Source organism: Alosa alosa, chromosome 14 (genome assembly GCF_017589495.1).
Source record: "Alosa alosa isolate M-15738 ecotype Scorff River chromosome 14, AALO_Geno_1.1, whole genome shotgun sequence".
NCBI classification, from domain to species: Eukaryota; Metazoa; Chordata; class Actinopteri; order Clupeiformes; family Clupeidae; genus Alosa; species Alosa alosa.
Window position 1 is genome coordinate 4918427 of NC_063202.1, and position 19826 is coordinate 4938252.

Below are 19826 nucleotides of genomic sequence, written 5' to 3' on the forward strand. Positions count from 1 at the left end.
GTTTGCCAACTTAAAAGCTTAACTCGTGTCACACTGTTCGCCAACAGCAACATCCATCTTATTTGTTTTCAAGTAGCAGGGAATTCAAGCCAAACCGTTGCACTGCCATCAATTATTATGTTAAGCCCACCTAACGACTCTATACACGATTTCATTGGCCTGATTGAGTTTCGATGTCTGGAGCTCACAAGCCAACGGAGAGTTGCTAGACTAGCCCTGGCAGCCGCTAGGGGCGCGTCTAGATTTCTAGGCTACCATAGACTCCCATCCATTACAGAAATGTCAGGTTTCTGGCGAACTGTTGCAGCAAATGTTTACAGTGCAGGAGTCCGTTTCCTTTTCAACTACAGGAGGTTAGCATTTTACTAACGCGGTTAATGACAGGGTCATCAAGTTCATTGGTTCATATGCTGGCAGGTAATAAGCTCTATTCACTCTTGTCGCCGTCTGCTCTGTGGTGCAGTGTGTTGAGGCTGGTGATACGTTGGTATGGAGTGTAGGACTAGTCACCTACTAGTCCAAGCTCAAAATTGAGTCAAACCCGGAACAAATTTGTAACAAGTTGAATTTTCAGGATATGTTCAGAATACCTTTACCTTTAGGAATAATATACTAAAAGTCCCCGTGAATCCCCCTTGTGCTTTCTGAGATATTCAAGAAATGATTACAAGAAATGATACAAGAAAAGATTCACTATGTGAATTTCGTGTCATTTGTCACATTAATAACCAATCTTGGTTAACTTTAGCAGTGTATCAATGGTGAATTTGGATTCCTTGTATGAGAAAACATATATTTTAGCATTTTTATTACATTTGTATTATGTTTTAAGCCTGAGATATGGAAAAAATCTCCAAATGGCGGCCATTTTGAATGCCATCTTGAATATCTCAGAGAGCACAAGGGGGATTCACAGGGACATTTAGTATGTCATTCCTAAAGGTATTCTAAACATATCATGAAAAATTCAGCTTGTTACAAATTTGTTCCAGATGTAACCTTGTTACTACTGCACTATACTGCGGTAGGAGCTGGGCAAGCAGGCAGTAGCCAGAAAAGTTGTGGGTTGAATTCCCGGCTTCCACTGTTGTGCCCTGGAGTAAGGTACTTAACCCCAATTTTCTCCCTGGACAATGTAACAATGCCCCTGTAATATAACTGAATGTAATCAGTTTTTGGGAAAAGCGTAGACTGTTGGCCTTTAGACTTAAAGTTGGGGAAAGCGGTTCGTTGTCACACGTAGGTTTTCACATGTGTCTGATCTCAGCCACTCGAGGGCACTGGTCAAAACCGTTGAGACCATACAGAAATGATCAGAAATAGTGTCAGAGGTCATCTACGTTGGAATTTTCAATGAAAGATTTATAACCTTGATGTGAGACAACTTTAACTGTTTTCTATGTCTAAAGGTAAATTCACATTCACATTTCCTCTAACTCATTACACAATGGGTTGAGAATAAAATAATTAGGCCTTGTACCATTTAAAAGTATAAAGAGAGAGCTACAATTACCTTTCATCTTAGCTATGCTAAAACATGTGGCTGCTAGCCATGAAGAGCTAGCAATGTCAGTTGGGGCAGAGAATGTCTAATAGGAAGAGAATTGGCACTGTCTGGTTACTTCCGGTTTCTGGACTGGTTGCAGTTCCTCCTCAGATTCCACTTGAGGGCGCTCGCAGGCGAGTGCAGAATGCATTGAGGTCTATGGAGCTTTACCCCTCAATATTCACTTTTCTCTGGATATAATTTTTTGAGTAGTAATTTGAATGTTGCATTCACTAGGAGAGGCAAAGAAAATACACACTGTTGATTGTTATATTTTTTGTCACGTAAGTCTTCTAAAAAGCCTTTCAATTATGTCAATGACGTCATTCATTAGCACAATGCTAGCGTGATATGGGCAACAACGACCCAACCTGTAAGAAATGAAAAGGACATAAGTACTCGTTCATTCAACTTTAGATCTAAAATCTATATTGAACTTGCATAAACTACAATAAAATCTACGATTCTTCCACGACAAGCAGGTGAAAGAGATACATTTAGCCATCTAGCTCCATAGACCCCCATTTAACCTGAACTTGCCCGCGATCACCCCCAGTGGAATTCTAATGGAACTGCAACCAATGTTGATACAATGAGGCTTAATAGGAAGTGCCAAGGCTCTCCGTAGACGGGCTCTGGTTGGGGTTGGTTGTCAATTTTTTTGTGGGGTTGGTTGTCACGTGTTGGCCTATGGACTCTTCAGTATTTCATTATATCATCATATTACCTTGGTTTCAATAGGGTTTTCATCTAGTCTAAAAACCAACATAAATCGTAAAATACTAATGAAAAGAAGATACTTGATGTTTCCTAATGTATCCATTTTTCATTTTTATCCCATTTGAACATTGGGACAACCAACTCCATAGTGTGTGACAACCTTCCCCCCAATGGGGATGGTTGTCACATTTGCACAAGGTGCATTTGACAGCTCACATTTTTTAACAGACTGATTCAAGCAGAACAAGGCCCCTCCATTTGTACCTGACACATTAGGCTTCCTTTGTGTCCTGAAAGGTAATTCATGCAGGACACGGTTTTGGCGGAAATTCATTTTAAGTAAAAAGTGTGACAACCAACCCTGCCCCCCCCCACTAGCCTATGTCATGTTTTTTTAGGCAATTTTTGCCAAATTGACTAATTACCTGACGGCTGTTGTCTATTTCAGGTTATTGAAAATGACACTTCATCTGTCTGCAGTGAAAAGCATTTTGTTATTGGGTAAGTTGGGGAAGGGTGAATTTTTGGAGGTTCAGTGGAGCAGATTTAGGGACAAATACTTCTACACAAGTAGTTTATAAGTCATAAAATAAAGCGTGGCTATTATTGTTCTCATTATTAATGATCAATAATAGCTTATTAGTTAGTTAGTTAGTGGTGGTGTAACGGATGCCAGCTAGCTTAGCTGTGTTTGTGGAACGTTGGTAAACCTCACTCCCCGACGCCTCAAGAGTGCTGCTGGCATGCAAGCCAGTAGCCTGGGCTATTGGCTCAACTGTCAGCACGCTCGCCTCCCGATCCGTGGTGCTGCTGTTCGCGGGTTCGAGTCCGGGCGCGTGCAGAACTGAATCGCGCAGGTTCAACACAACGCAGGTTACAGTGGCACAGGGGGTAGCAATGTCGCCTTTCAGCCTGTAGACCCAGGTTCAAATTCCATCTGATTCTGTATTTTTCTAAATTGCTTCGGACTAATGCATCTGTTGAGCCAGGCCTGAAAGTATAAATAGTACTCGCTATAGATTTGGGGATGCTATATGTTTGAAAGTTTATATGGGGATTTTGGCATATATATTTGCTCAGAGCTTACCATTAATAAACATGTATGCATACAATGTGTTTTGAGTGTCTTATAAACTACTTGTAAGTAATCTATTAATAGCTACTGAATACATTAATTCCTTGTAAATGGTTTACTAAGCATTTACAGTATATTTGTAAGTGATTTGATCTTAAATGACATGGCACAAGATCATTGTCCAAACAAATTATACTAAAGTTAGTTTCCCTGCCAAGCTTCTTTTGTAACTTTTGAGGAGAAAGCAATTTAATACGTTCAAGCCCGGGGTACGCTTTCCTAAAGCATAGTTAGCAACTTCCATGGTTGGAACTATGCAAACACAACACAACTGTCAGGGGTCCGTTTCCCAAAAGCATAGTTGTTAACTACGATGCATCTTCCATGGTAGCATCACTGCCAAATGTGAGTCAACCGTATTTAAGTCACACGTCAATGACACAGAAATGTGGTGTTGATATTCGGTCATATTTCAGTCACATTTTAGTAAGAGCTAGCACATTTGCTCTTACTTTTTAATTTTCCAAAATTAAAAATGTGATATTAGACAATATGAACCTTAAAGGAACCGTATGTATGAAATGTATTTCAATTAATCATAAAATGGCCCTGATATGTCACTTGACATTAAGAAATCATGTTAATTTCAAATATTTATTTCACTGACAACAGTAGTCCTGCCAGGATATTCTCATTTAAAAAGTGAAGTTGCAGCCCTCAACTGATGTTGATGTTGTGTTTTATCATGTCATGTTGTGTTTTTGCCTGATGCACCACCCTCTACTAATCACAAAGTCAGTAGTGTTTCGGCATCCGGGTTGGCAACCTCGAGTCAGGGGGGGAGGGGGAGGGGATACTCCCACTCTACAGTAATTTGAAAGTGATTGCAGTACCAGTTTTGGCCACAATCTTACATATAGTTCCTTTAAGTGTTTGTGCATGCACAACTCAAATCTACTAACTCACATAGCATAGCAATATGCTTTTTGGAAACGGACCCCAGAATGATAGTTTGAACTATGGTGGTGCAACTTACGTAGTCAAATGCATTGTTAAGCGACACAATAATAACTAGATGTACCGCATAGCGGTACAAAATATGACCGCCGCTCAGTCCTGTACATCCGTTCCACTAAAATAAATCACACTTCAATTTGTCTCCATCTTTTACTCCATCCCCCACTCTTGAAACTTTTGTGTATGCTTGTTTGGCATGCCTGAGTGTGTGTGTGCGGCTGCACAGAAAGTAGCTTACTGGCGCTGAAAAGGTGAATAGATTGTAGAATAGCCAAAGAAGATGTAGCATTGTTATAAAACCTTTAAAATCTCTAAACAATCACAAGTAGGGCTGTTCATCACAGTTCATCCATTGCAACTGGATTGATGAAAGGTCACTTACACCTGTAGGCTACATTGTATTTGGGAAAAGCAAAAGGTATCAGCATAATGTTATTTATTTATTTATTTATTTATTTATTTATTTATTTATAAACAAAAACATTTCTGTCAGTTCCATGCCGTTTTCAACAGCTATCAAAAACAAAGGTAATTTTTGGATGGATGGATTTTTTGTGAATGTTTCTTCTTCTACATAAGATTTTAGTCATCTTAAGTTCATGTAATACTTTATTGTCAATGCACAAATTAAGTAACAGTAGTCTGAAACGTTATTGTTAATGCACAAATTAAGTAACAGTAGTCTGAAACGAAATGCCGTTTTAAATCTATCCAGTGGTGCAAATAACTGACATGTGACACCTTGATGAAATGCGTCGCTAGACTGTTCATACACATTTTAACGGGCCAAAGTTGAAGAGCTGTTGTCCGTTATTGTTTGTGCAAATATAGGCTGATTCATGTTCCCTTGCATTGTGTAACTGAGGTCCATGGCTAGTCTGGCTTTCACCAGACCAAGCTCAATCTTTTAAGAAATCAAAAAATAAATAGCGGGCAGATCAGGCTGGGTTCACCCAGCCTAGTCCATAGGCACCCGATATTGTTTAATTTTCCGATTGAGATATATACACTCTGGCTATTCTAAATGCAAAAATGCATCAGGGAGTTATGACAAAACTGTAACTAACAAACTAGATCCTAATAGAAAGCTGTTAGCTTCCCTAAGCTACAGGTAGGCTTAGGTAGGCCTATTTACAACATAAATTGTCAATAGGCTATGCTGGCGACACAAATAAAATCTCCTTTGGAAACCAATGGCTTACGCCTACAGTATCAAGCGGACTTAAACTGCCATATCATGGCGAAAAGTTGTAATAAAATTCACGCAGCTCCATGAGTCAAGGAAAGCGCGAATGAAGTAGCCACTTCTAAATGGGACCCACTACACAGTAGCTTAAGGTGTGTTGCTAAAGCAGCCATAATGAAATGAAGGTGTCATTGTTTGGATACTTCACACACACGCTTTTTTAATTTCACAGACTACAACTACCAAGCTGGAATCAAAGCACATTGATTCCCCTCTCACACCCTGCACGCACTTAAAACAAAATAAACAGGCGTCTCAGTCTCACGCATGTATAGGCAAAACTGTATCAGACCGGTGTAACGTTGGTAAATCTTCCATTGCACAGAATGATTTTTGTAGCACGTGCAACAAATGACAGTCGAAAGATACAATTACAGTGCTGCTATCAATTTGCTTGGTATAACCGCATTTATAGTTTTCTACAAATGCAATCAATCAAATTGGCCTCCATCACTCAACCAACGCTAACGGTAACATTACCTAGGTCCTTATTGATATTATAAGATTAACGTACCTGCAGTAAAAACCAAGCATGACCGATAAACATCCTCAGATTTATTTCGGCTTCAAGAAGAAATGGGAATTACATTTCATGTGAACATCATCCTATCCTTATTAGACGTTCTCTGCGGTAAACCACAGTCCTAGGAAGCGTCCATTGTTTTTCCAACCCACTTTTAACTTCCAACAAAATTACGTCTCACTGCAACGATGCGCCATCTAGTGGACAAACATCTACTTATCGCCAATACTGGAAATGCAGCCATGATGATGATGATGATGATGAATATTTATTTTGGCTTTATTTGGCCCCCGGGGACGAAACAAAATTTTTCCGTAAAACATACCCACCAAATTTCATGTGCCCCGGTGGTTCGGTGTCCCGGGTATCGTTGACCAAAAATTTGATAGAAGTAGATGACGGGGACTTTGACAATCCCTATATGATGCTTCACTAATTAGCTTTTGAAGCGGTCATAATAATAATAATAATAATAATATGAATACATTTAATTCGTAATGCACTTTACATTCACAAGGAATCTACATTCACAAGGAAGAGTGCTACATGTTTTAAAAAAATGTCATTAAAAACAGTAAAAGAAATAAAAGAATCACATTTGGATAAGATAAAAAGGCAGCAGCCATCAGGGATAAATCAGCAGTCAGAGGTGTTTTCTGAACTACGGAGGTTAACTTTTCAGTAACATGGTATGATGTAGGGATGTAACGGTATGAAAATTTAACCTAGCAGTTATAGTGATCAAAATGATCACGGTTTTCAGTATTATCACTGTATTTTTAAAAGTATGTTCAATATGTTCAGAAAGCACTGATAGGACTACACAAGCTGAAATTCTTTCAAAAAGTCTGACAGTGTTTATATTACAGATGTGAGAACTGCTTGTTGTCGTCTACGCCAGTGTTTCTCAAACTTTTTCAGACCAAGGACCACTTAACCAATAAATAGAAACCTCATGGACCACCTACTGTAATAGGTATAGCTAAAAAAAAAAACAATAGACCTACTTCAACAGTATACTACACAATAGGTATACTCACTGAACAACCTTGCTTATTGTCTTGGCACCTTGCTTATTGTGTTAGAGGATTCATATGATTTGAACTGGCATAGTTACATAGATAGTTGCAGAACTGTTTGGATTTACATAGGCTACAAGTTGGTTCAATATTCCAAACAACTAGGCTAATTTATATTTTACCACGTCTGCCCGCGGACCACTTGGGATAGCTTGCGGTCCGCCAGTGGTCCCCGGACCACACTTTAAGAAACACTGGTCTACGCCACCCTGGACCTAATGCCCAGGGACCCCAGAACAGTACACAACATATACTGATACCAATTAGACAATACACACACACAAATACAACAGGCGGAGACGTGAATTCCAGTAAAATCAAATGTCTTTATTGAAAGAACTACTTAGGGGAGGGGGAGAAGGAAGTTTGAGGTAACAATATACTTGTACTGAAAAAGAACTGGCAGGGGTTAGACAAATGTAAAAATATGTTATGGTTATGGATTTGGCAGACGGCTTTGTCCAAAGCGACACACAAATACAAAACAACATAATATTTACAATTGAACAAGGAACAGATTAGAATGTTGGTCAAATATAATAAGGAGAATATAATAATAAACAACAATATCAATTCAATCAATAGCCTAATAAAATAAGCAATGAAAATGAGGGGAAAAGCAATAATAAAACAATAATGTCCATTCAATCAATAATATAAAAACAATGACATGGTAAGACTACATTAAGGAGAATATCAATAATAAACAACAATGTCAAATTAATCAACAGCCTAATGAAAATAAAACAATATTATACAAACCATAACACATAAGCGCTTAAACAACTAAGTATGTGTTGAACAGAAATGTCTTTAGACCCCTCTTAAACAACCCAAAACTACCACAGGAACGGATGTGTACGGGATAATGCCCGACGACGTGTCCATTATCAGAAATAAATGGACGACGCGGAGGCGTGAACCATCCGACGCGAAGCGGATTTGCTTCCGCGAAGTCCATTTATTTCCGATAATGGACGCATCGGAGGGTATTATCCGTTTATACCATGGTCACTTACGAAATAAATAAATATGAAATCAATTATTAATACTAAACGAGTTTTAGAGGTAAAATTGTTAGTTTTTTCAGCTGTTTACAGTTGATTCCATTGTTGCGAAGCCTGCCTCCAGGCTCAACCGTCGTCTTACTATCTTTGTTATAGTTACCATTCATAAGCATTGATATGGAACGGCGATTAAACTTTTTTTTACCAGATCTACTTCAGGTGTAATGTATCACTTTTTAAACGACACCCTTTTCAACCTAGACCATGGTATAAATTGTATTATTCTTTACTTATTGCATGATTTACTGTAGCACAAAATGGGTCATGTAATACAATCAACTATACAAGTCAAGTCAAGTTAAGTCAAATTTATTTATATAGCACATTTCAAGGCAATAACATTGCACCAAAGTGCTTTACATAAAATAATAATAATAATAATACATACAAACATGCATACATACATACATATAAAATAAGGGAGAGGTGAGGGGGTCAGGAAGTGTTAAAAGCTAGGGAGAAGAGGTAGGTCTTTAGGTTGGATTTAAAACTACTAATAGTGGGGCAGGATTTCACAACATCAGGAAGGCTATTCCAAAGCTGGGGAGCTTAGACAGAGAAAGCTCTGTCACCTTTGGATTTAAGAGAGGCAGAAGGGACACAAAGAAGACACTGGGAAGATGATCGAAGAGGTCTAGGAGGACAGTAAGGAATTAAAAGATCACATAAATACTGAGGTGCTAAACCATGTAAAGCTTTGAAAACAAACAGAAGAATTTAATTCTGTGTTCCACAGGAAGCCAGTGCAGTTTAGCCAACACAGGTGAAATGTGTTCACGTTTCTTAGATCCATTCAGTAATCTGGCTGCAGCATTTTGGACCAGTTGGAGTCTGTTTAAGGTAGATTTAGTTACACCTACATACAGTAGTATCAGTTGTTGCAGTAATCAAGCCTAGAGGAAATAAAGGCATGTATAAGGCTTTCTAAATCACTGTAGGAGAGAGAAGACTTGAGCTTTGCTATTGTTCTAAGTTGGAAAAAACTTCCCTTGACAACGCTGTTGACTTGCTTGTTAAAAGTCAGAGAAGAGTCTAGGAAAACACCTAGGTTCTTGACCACACTGTGATGGTTAACAGACAGAGGGCTAAGAGCCTTGCTTACATTGTTGACAGAATTTGGTGGTCCAAAAATGATTACTTCTGTTTTGCTGTCATTTAGCTGTAAAAAGTTGTTAGCCATCCAATTCTTAATGTCATTTAGACAAAGAAAAAGGTTGATCAATGAGCAGGAATTTTCAGGGGCCACCGGTATATAAAATTGGGTATCATCTGCGTAGCAGTGGTAACGAATATTGTATTGATTGAAAATGGAGCCCAGGGGAAGCATGTATAAAGAAAATAATAGAGGCCCTAAAATAGAACCCTGGGGGACACCACACTTAATGGGAGCAGATGATGATGAAACATTGCCTAAATGCACTGAAAAGAGCTATTAGTTAAGTAAGATCTGAATCAATTTAATACAGTGCCTTGCAGACCAACTTCAACATTCAGGCATTTTAAAAGGATCTTGTGGTCAATGGTGTCAAAAGCAGCACTAAGATCTAACAGGACCAATAGGGCACAAGAGCCAGAGTCAACAGAAAGCAGTAGATCATTATGGACCTTAAGTAAGGCAGACTCTGTACTATGAAGTGGTTTAAAACCAGATTGAAACTTGTCAAGGATATTAGAGGTGTTTAAATAGGAAGAGACCTGTGACAGAACAACTTTTTCTAAGATCTTAGAGAGAAAGGGCAGTTTAGAAATGGGCCTATAATTTTTCAAATCAATGGGATCAAGGGAAGGTTTTTTCAGGAGAGGTTGCACAATAGCGTGTTTAAAGCCAGAGGGTACTACTCCATTAGCCAGGGAGCTATTAATGGTGCTCAAGATAAAAGGGCAAATAGCCGCAAAAGCTTCTTTGAAAAGGGTGAGATGGAAGGATATCAGAGTGGCAAGAAGAGGGCTTCATATGAGAGACCACGTCTGACAGCTGTGAGAAAGAGACTGGTTCGAATTGTTGGAGGCGGCAAATTACAGACTGATTTTGAGAGACTTTATGTTGTCAATTTTGTCAATAAAAAGAAATAGAAACATCTCACAGGTTTCTGTTGTAGCAGGCAGAGGTATATAGTAGTAAAGGATTTATGATAGAATGAATTGTGTTAAACAACACTTTTGGTCTGTGAGCATTTTTATGAATAAGCTCAGCATAGAAAGCTGCCTTTGATGCTTTGACAGTGTTTTGATAAGCCTTAAAGGGACACCAGGCAACGTTTTCGTGTTAATTACTCATCTTCGTAAGTCGGTATATGGTTAAATGACTCGTTACAGGCTTAATGAAGACTCTCGCCCGCCCTACTGCCTGTAGGAAGAATATCCCGCTTGCAAGTTCAGTGTATCCACCCGAATCGAAGCAGGATCAGTTTACATCCTGCATCCACAGCACAGAGGCAGGCTAACGAAACGCTAGCGATTGTTGCAAACGTGTGAATAATGGCAGAGCCGGCGAAGAAGCAGCGAAAACTCTTGACGGAAGATGCAAAGAAAAGGAAAAGAACTTCAGACCGAGCGAGGGGGAGTTTTGTAGAGAAAAAGCATCAGGCTTGCCTGGTGTCCCTTTAAGAGAATCTCTAAATATATCATAGGAGACCTGTAGTTTTTCGCTCTGCTTTCCTACAAGCCTTTCTGAGCGAACAGGTAGTGGAATTTAGCCAAGGAGCCAAGGACCTATTGGATTTACACCACTTTTGTTTTAAAGGAGCTACAGAATCAAGAGTGGCAAGGCAAGATGTATTAAAAAGAGTAAGTAGATCCCCAGTGTCTGTGTAGGTGGAAAGAGAATCTAAGACAGCAGGTCAAAGTATAAGTATATACTCTTTTGATCCCGTGAGGGAAATTTGGTCTCTGCATTTATCCCAATCTGTGAATTAGTGAAACATACCCAGCACACAGTGTACACACAGTGAGGTGAAGCACACACTAATCCCGGCGCAGTGAGCTGCCCCCAGTAAACAAAATAAAGTCCTGGCGACGTCCCCTAAAGGTCCCCTGGCGAACGTCACCTCCTCGACATTGTGTAGGGTTCCCTTTACGTACTGCGGACCTCTGTTCGGGAGGTCTAAAAGACGTCCACGAGACTTTGAGAGGACGTCCTGTAATGGTCACCGCTGACGTTATCGCGGCGCCGCGTTTATATTTTTTCGCGATGGTAAAAAAAAGCGCGATTTAGTATGGTAGGCTATTACATCCTGTAAGTCTCAGCGTTGCTAGGAGAGAAGGAACATGAACACGCATTAACGATTTGTTCTACAACTACACAATCAACTTTACTCACCTCATATTTTCATGCATGTATGAAATCACGTCCTCCGAATGCATTACACTAATGATGAGTAGACATGGATATTTATACCGGGCTAGTATGTGCTGCTTTCACATCTACGGTGTCATATTCTTAATAAACTAATACGACGTTTTAATGGGCATATCCCGTAGCATATTGTTAAAAACATCATCACCTAAGATAAATTGTTCAAACCATATTGTTTCAAAATATTAAAAACTAATAATAGCCAAAAATATGCAATGCATGCTGGGAAGCAAAACTCAACATGAAATAAAGTAGGCTAGGCTACATGAAACATAACTAGAATGCATTGACGTTATATCCACTCGTTTTCTTGGACCTGTGATCAAACAGGGACTATAAATGTAAGCCTATCTTCCTGGAACATTGCAGATAAAGAAAAATGTATCGTTTTCTCTAGGCTATGAATGCTCTTTGTAGCCAACTTTAAGATTAAATAAATAGATTCCAGATGTTTCTATTCTATATCATTGTTTTATTAATAAACAGTAAGGATCTGGTGAGGCAGAGAGCTTCTGCTCCTCGTCAGAAATCTCATGGGATATGTGCACTCTTTGCTGTTTCCACAAGGAGCTGCTGTAACATCGGGGACAGCTATGCGTGACACTTTTAAACACGAGCATGCGTCAAATAAATTACAATGACATTTAAACAAGTCATGAAGAAGCAGTATCCTTAATTCTTCTGCAATGTAGAGCTAGATCGTTTTGCTTTACAAATTAAGTAGTCACTTCTGTTGCTAGACAACCATAAACAAAATGCTACTGGTCTGTTTTTAACATTTCTCTAGTTTTATTGGATCGCATTCAGCTCCAAAAGTCGGTTCATTCCCAATTACTTTAGTCATCCCAGACATGTAACGGAAGTCCAATTTTGAGTTTAACTCCGGCGTGTGAATAAACAAACGTAACCACACTTTTCCCAGTTTATGAAGTTGTGCGTCTATGAGCAAAGTAGACATATGGCAACCCTCCAGTTACAGGTCCGAAGTGCTAACCAGTAGGCCACGGCTGCCCCTAAGAGAGGGCATAAAAGTATTAGTGAACTGTGAGGCTGTGGTGGAATTAATAGCTCTGACAAGGGAGTAGGATGAGGGGGATGGAGGGGGGGGGACAAAACAGTGAAGATTCAAATAAAATCATAAAATGGTCAGACACACTAGTATCAACTATTTTAACATTGGAAACTGAGAAACCAGAGGACAACACTAGGTCTAGTGTGTGACCCTTCTGATGTGTTGGGGCCATAACTGACTGCACAAGGTTAAAAGAGTCCACAAGGCCTAAAACTCATTGACCAAAAGTTTAGATGGGCAGCATATGTGGATGTTAAAGTCCCCCAAGATCAGTAACTTATCAGCACGAGAGGCCATAAAAGATATAAGTTCAGCAAATTCTTGAATGAAATTACAATTAATTTTTGGTGGACGGTAGACTAAGGCACAAAGTACAGATGCATTGATCTTAAACAGCTGCACTGTAGTTCAAAAGTAGAAAACAGATCAGTTGGTACAATTCTACATTTAAAACGGTTCTTAAACACTGTAATTAGACCACTACCACGACCAGAGACCCTAGGCGAATTTAAAACACTACAGTGAGGAGGGCACAGGTCACCAAGTGCAATGATGTCATCACCAGGGAGCCAAGACTCGATGATAAACAAAAAGTCTAGATGGTGGGACGTAAAATGGTCATTCAGAATAAATGCTTTGTTGGAAACAGAGCGAACATTTAAAACAGCAAACTTAACCAAAGAAGAGTCCTGTTCATGACGTTCTTGCAAGGGGCAACTATACAAACAGCAGCTGGGAATGCCACACTCACAAAATAAACAGAAAATTATATGGGCAGGTGAGCCCAGGGCTTACCTGGGGCTCATTTCTAGAAAACCCCCATGGTACGACGCAACATGCGATCAAACAACGACGATGTTTGTCACTGTTTCCAGAAAGCATCGTACCTGTGTCGCAATTCGCTACCTCCGGCATTCGAACACCGTAGTTCCAACAACGTTGTTGATGATGCAGCGATACATATCATTGGTGGAAACAGTGGTAATATGTAATACCCTACCCCATAGAAATTCTCTGCCACAGTCAATGTCGATATTTTTCTAATTTAGACCAAAAGTGATTAATGCTGCCATTGTCATTGCCATCAGCAAAAACCTAAACCTATTGCAAGCATATGAAACAGCCGACCAATATGTGTCATTATTTGTGTTAAATATCTATGTTAAAAAAATATATAGCCTGGACGAATTTTAGGGTATAGCAAGCTTTATTGTCTGTCTTGTGGCTTAATGGCAGCGCGTCGGTGCTCTGCGCGCTTGACATTGCATCCTCTCTCTCCTTTTCACTTCTGAGAGTAGGCCTACAAGACACAAAAATAGGTGTTGATCTAAAGTTACACTACATTGAGAGACCATTAGGAACATGACATCAGTCAAAAACAATTGTTTCATATATAGTTGCACTGCTTTATTTGGTATTTACACGTGTCACACTATTTCAGTATTTTATGCCTGTTGCTTGTACTGTATATGAAATATTTGTCTTGGAAATTGTAGGTGAAAGGACAGAATGTTGGTTTACTGTTTTAATGTTTTTCCCCCCAGTATTCTCTTCTGTATCTGGCCAACAACCCAAGCAAGTCGTACTTGGACATCCAGTCACTCTTTATTGTGATGCTAAAGCTAGGTCATACGATGAGTTTGAAATCACATGGAAAACCCCATATCAGTTGGTGGCTAAATTCTCTAAAGGACATTTCAGCCATGGCCCTGGTTTTGAAAATAGAGCACGTTTTGACAATGTTCTCAGTAAAGGAGGATTTTCTCTTCACATCAATCCCACTGTCTTCAGTGACACTGATATATACAGTTGTTTCTCTGGGGCAGACTTGATAAGGACATGGAACTTGGTAGTGACTGGTGAGTTCATAGGGGATGTTGTTATACATTGCCAATGATAATATAAACAAGAGGAGAGAACATTGCATTTCAGAATATATTTCACACTGTTTTTTACACTATATTTCATGGTGTCTTTCTCATATTAGTGTCACCAACTAAAGAAGTAAACATAATTGAGAGAGGCACAGTTACTTTGCCTTGCTATAGCCTCATCGACAGACAGCTGGCTAATGACAAATTCAGCGTCCAGTGGAGGAAAGATGGAAAAGTGCTGCTGAACCTGACCGAAGGAACAACACATCATTACCCAGACTTTGATTACAGGGCAAATATTTTTCTGGATGAGATTCGCAAGGGAGACTTCTCTTTGGTCATAAAAAACATTGAAATGACTGATGAAGGAAACTATGAATGTTTTACTAAAAATGACATAGGACATATTTTGAGTTCTGTTAAAGTCCATGTGATTAAAGGTAATTATGTTTATGATCACTACGCAGAACATTTAAAGCAATACATTGTTTGCAGTTAACTGTTGTTTTATTGACATTTGTTCATAATTTCTTCTTTCCTATTCAGGTGTAGACCATGGTGAACGTCGACGTGTACAGTATAATACAGGAGATTCTTTCACCTTTTATGTGTCTAACGATGTTGAAATCCAATTCCTCACAGAAAAAATAGGTGTTAAAAAAACGGTTTGCAAAATTAGAGAGACTGGTGCAGTGTGTCACGAGTATGTACAGGAACGTATTTCCATACAACATGGGTATTTAACTCTGAAAGATTTGACCAAGAACGATGAAGGTACCTACAGAGTAGTGTACACCAAAGACAATATCATGACAGAGATTGTTCTTGAAGTGAGGCAACTTCCCTTGATAGGTATGTTTGTGATCTCCAGATGCTTTGAAATGTTAGTGCAAGCCTCATATAGAAAATGATCATTTTTGTTTGTGTGTCTTTTCTCTTTTTCAGGATTAATCCTGATCACTATGCTATGCATACTGCTGGTATTTTTTCTGCTTAGTTTCTTACTTATAAGAAAGAAGAAGAAGCAGAAGTGCAGAAGTACTCCACTGATGTCATGAAATGGATTACTATGAAAATAAAATTTATGAAAATACATACTTATTATGAAAGTATTTTTTTATGATACATTCTCAATTTAAATGATATATTCCACCATTTGGGGAATTACACTAATTTTCCACCTCCCCTTGAGTTAAACAATTGATTTTTACCTTTCTCCAGTTCATCCAGCCGTTCTCGGAGTCTGGTGATACCACTTTTAGCTCCAGCCTTGCATAGATCATTGAATCAGATTAGACCATTAGCATCCACCTGCTAGCATCACGTTTAAAAGTATTTGAATGCAGTAAAGCAATTTGTTACACTCGTTATACTTCCTGACGCCGAGGCCGTCGGCCCGCCGGCCCACAGTTGCAAGGGTGGTTTTTCCGCTCACAGGCGCTAGGGGGAAGCGAGACGGCCACCATTCAACCCAAAAAAAGACATATAACCATTCCAATGACTCTGAAGCTGTTAAATGAAGGTAAATTAAGCTAAAAAACTTGCATATCAAGCTAAAAAACCTGCATAGTGTACCTTTAACTCAAGGGGAGGTGGAAAATAAGTGTAATTCCCCAAATGGTGGAAAATCCCTTCAAACTTTCCAGTGGTGAATGCTATATGTTGCAGTCGTAAAATAATTTCCAATAGGAAGTGCAACATTTTGTATGCTTCTTTTCTATTTTGATGTAGCCTGTAGCTTTTTATTTCTATGTGCCACCTGCAGGCTATATCACTCCCTTGGTTGATTGTTAAACATCTTACAGTAACATAATGCAATTTTAAAATAATGGATTAAATCTCATTTTGATGTACTGTACAGTGACATAATAGGGAGAATGGCTTCTCTGTCATTTTCTACTGCATGCTCAGAATGCCTGGTATTGCACTATATAACTTTGGTAAGTTATTAGCACACTGGGTACACCTTAAGCACAATTCCCCAACAGGGCATTCCTACTTCCATGGTGCCCTGGACATTGGAAATTATGCTAAAGGGATACCAAGTACATTGAAAAGTGATGTGGGGTCAAATTGACCTTTTAATGGACATTGTATGTAGTACGTTTTTTTCTGTCATGTTATATCAAATATTAAAATGTTTGCAAAAAATTGTAATTTGTCATTTCAGTTCCAAGTCACTTCTCAGGAAACATTACTCAGAACAGTATAGTTACAATAGCTGACTGAAAGCAAATTCTCAAGTCAAACAAGTGAGTCACAAATCCTCACATCTTCATCAGGGTATTTATGCATTTGCTAGGTTTTTGGAATTGGCTAAGTTGCAGATCAACATTCCACATTCAGATGCCTGGGTAAAATCCTTGCAAGTGTGGCGTTACCAAGAACTGGCAAGAAGTTTAATTTAGTAGCTGACTACGCCACCCTAGTATCAAACCAGGGAACAGGTTTCTGTTAATCAAAAGACTCAACAGGCTCACAGGTTCAGGCATGTGACTCAACAGGCTCACAGGTTCAGGCATGTTCCACAAAATGAAAGGTTTTTATTTAAGCACAGAGGATGGGGAACAAATGAAGAGAAACCTAGACCGGAAGGAAAGCTGTAACACAGACTAAGAAAATATAAAATTATTATTAAAAATGTACAACTTTGTGCCACAGAGTGGGAAGGTAACAAAACATAAGACAAGACAATTAGTTGAACAGGAGGAAGGGGCTTACCAGAGGGAGGCAGGCTATCCTGAAGAAAGGGATGTCAGGATCACACGTGGATATAAGAGACAGCAACCACCGCAACCCACACAGGTGAACAGTACTGGAAACACACACAGTGAAGCCACACATGCACTACAAGCTAGACTCCCACCAACACCAGGTGACCAGCCTCCCCTGTAGCACCCCCTACTCCTGCAAAACAAACCACAACAAACAACGAAAAATACAGACAACAACAGTAATCACACTAGGCCCGGATGACACCGGCTGACCCTTAGAGCTGACTGAATTGTCCCGTTACCACAAGGAATACAAACAGGAACTAAATCAAAAACATACAAGACAAACACACAATAAGGGAGTGGATCCAAACGACAAATTCAAATAGACAGACACAACTGCTTTGAGAACATCAATAGGGGCCTAGACTAAGCTGTAGAATTACACAGCGGGCAGGCCTAACTATGCCTGCATATGTTGCCCCCTCAGACCAGTAATTAAGATTCTCACAAAAAAGAACTTTCTTTTCATGTAGCTTTCTTTCCACTTCTTCTAATTCTGTCAAATGAAATTGAGGAGTTTAACAAATGTTTGCTACTTAAGATAGAGGTTGAGGTATTTCAGGGGACACACAGTTTCTTGTCAGACCCCTGCTGCAGATGGTGAACTAGTTATAATGAATAGCTAATAATTCAGAATTATTTTGGGCATAGGTTAGCCTAGAAATCTAGACACACCCTAGCAGCATGCCCGGGCTAGCCTAGCAACTCTCTGTTGGCTCGCAAGGTGGAAAAAATAAACTTTGATAGGGCCAATCACATCGTGTAGAGTCATTAAGTGGGCTTAACATAGGCTATGTTTTTAACCAATTGACTTATATTTGTATGACAGGCCTGTGCTAGTGAAACGTGGTTATATTGTACTTGGTGTACTGTTTCAGTCCTGCTTTATTTTAATAGAGTTATGTGAATGTTATGTACTTACATGACTTACCTTAAATGGTTGATCACCCCCTGGTCAACGGATATGCGGGTAAATAGGGCATACTGATAGGGTATATGTAATTCAGTAAGCGGTTTTGCTCAGTAAACAGCCTAACCTGCTATGGTCTACTTCATTATAATGTCACAGAAATAACATTTAATAAGCTTGGATGGACCTTATAAAAAGGTTAACTCTACACATTGACAAACGTCAGTAAAAGCAACAAGTAAATATGACTGCAACACAAAGCACAAAAAAGAGAAATAATTTACATGCTGAAGGGCAAAGGGAATATTAAAATGTTTTACGCTGGCCTTTTTTGGGGTTAGCCTGCCTACCGAACATACCCGTTCGCTTGTCTGCAAAGTGCATGTATGCTTTGACACTTGTGTGTGTCAGATAATCCTCCTTCAGTTTCAGCTAGTCAAATGACAGTGTTTCTTTTACTGTCGTCCTGGCCGTCAAATTTAGTCCAAATAGCACAAAAGAGTTCGCTAAAATATGGGGACAATTTTGTCATCTCAAAATATTGATGGTGACTGGTCAGCTGGTCACCAGTGTCCCCCTCTATACGCCCATGTACACATGTCTGTAAACAAGTTCAAAAATACAATATGTACTTATATTTTAAATTATATATATATATATATATATATTACTTATGTTTCTCTCTCTCTGTCTCTCTATCTCTGTGTGTGTGTGTGTGTAAGAAGAAATTGTGGTAGTAAAAAAAAACACACATCCAGTAGCAGCAGCTTTCAGATAATGCATAGTGAAGTGCAATATTGTGATTAAATAAATCCCCAAAAAAGCTCAGAACCTCATAATGCACAGTGAAGCGCAATATTGTGATTAAATTAATCCCCAAAACAGCTCAGAACCTCATAATGCACAGTGGAGTACAATATAATAATTTCAAAGCATCAACAACTTCCTTGTTTTGGCATTAAAACTCTGCTTAGGACTAAGTGTGCTTATGTGGTTTGCACATATATTTGCATCTGTTGGATTGAGGAAGTCTTCACATATCCAGATAAGGATGTGTCCCTATACTGAAAGAGAGAATGGAATGACTCAGTCGTCACCCTGAAGGTATGTAGTGTGTGTGTGTGATGATTATCTGCATTTGGGATGAAGTTGCTTCTGCCACCTCCCAGAGAAGAATATAGAGTGGGTGTGCAGCATACCAAAGAAATCATGATGAGTACACCAATACTAACTAGCTGAAATACATAGCATGAAACACGTGTTTAACCTTCTAAATTACAATACACTGGAGTTTATTAATCAAATTAAGAGTTTCATTTCCTAAGAAACAGATCACACTGGACACGTGCTCTGTCAGTTCACATGTGATCAAAGGTAGGGTTTAATGGATACATGGGTCATAAAAACAACTTTGATCCTAGCCTACTGTAATATCCATTCTGTTATAATGACCTGTGACACTATTTTTCTTTATGAAACTTTAGAAATTTTCAGTGGGCCTATAAGGCAAATTGATGGGACAAATAAAAGTACCAGCACCTTGAACAATAACATAATATGTGACT

At 39.1% G+C, this 19826-nt stretch overlaps 1 protein-coding gene across 1 annotated transcript; it reads left to right on the plus strand.

Moving 5' to 3' along the window:
• Positions 1 to 1085: 1085 nt before the first annotated feature.
• Positions 1086 to 15669, plus strand: LOC125307709. Its single transcript, XM_048263794.1, has 6 exons — positions 1086 to 1104; positions 2715 to 2767; positions 14245 to 14559; positions 14688 to 15014; positions 15121 to 15426; positions 15520 to 15669. Exons 2-6 carry the CDS (start codon positions 2725 to 2727, stop codon positions 15630 to 15632), a joined length of 1104 nt encoding a protein of 367 aa, XP_048119751.1. The 5' UTR covers positions 1086 to 1104; positions 2715 to 2724; the 3' UTR covers positions 15633 to 15669.
• Positions 15670 to 19826: the final 4157 nt, after the last annotated feature.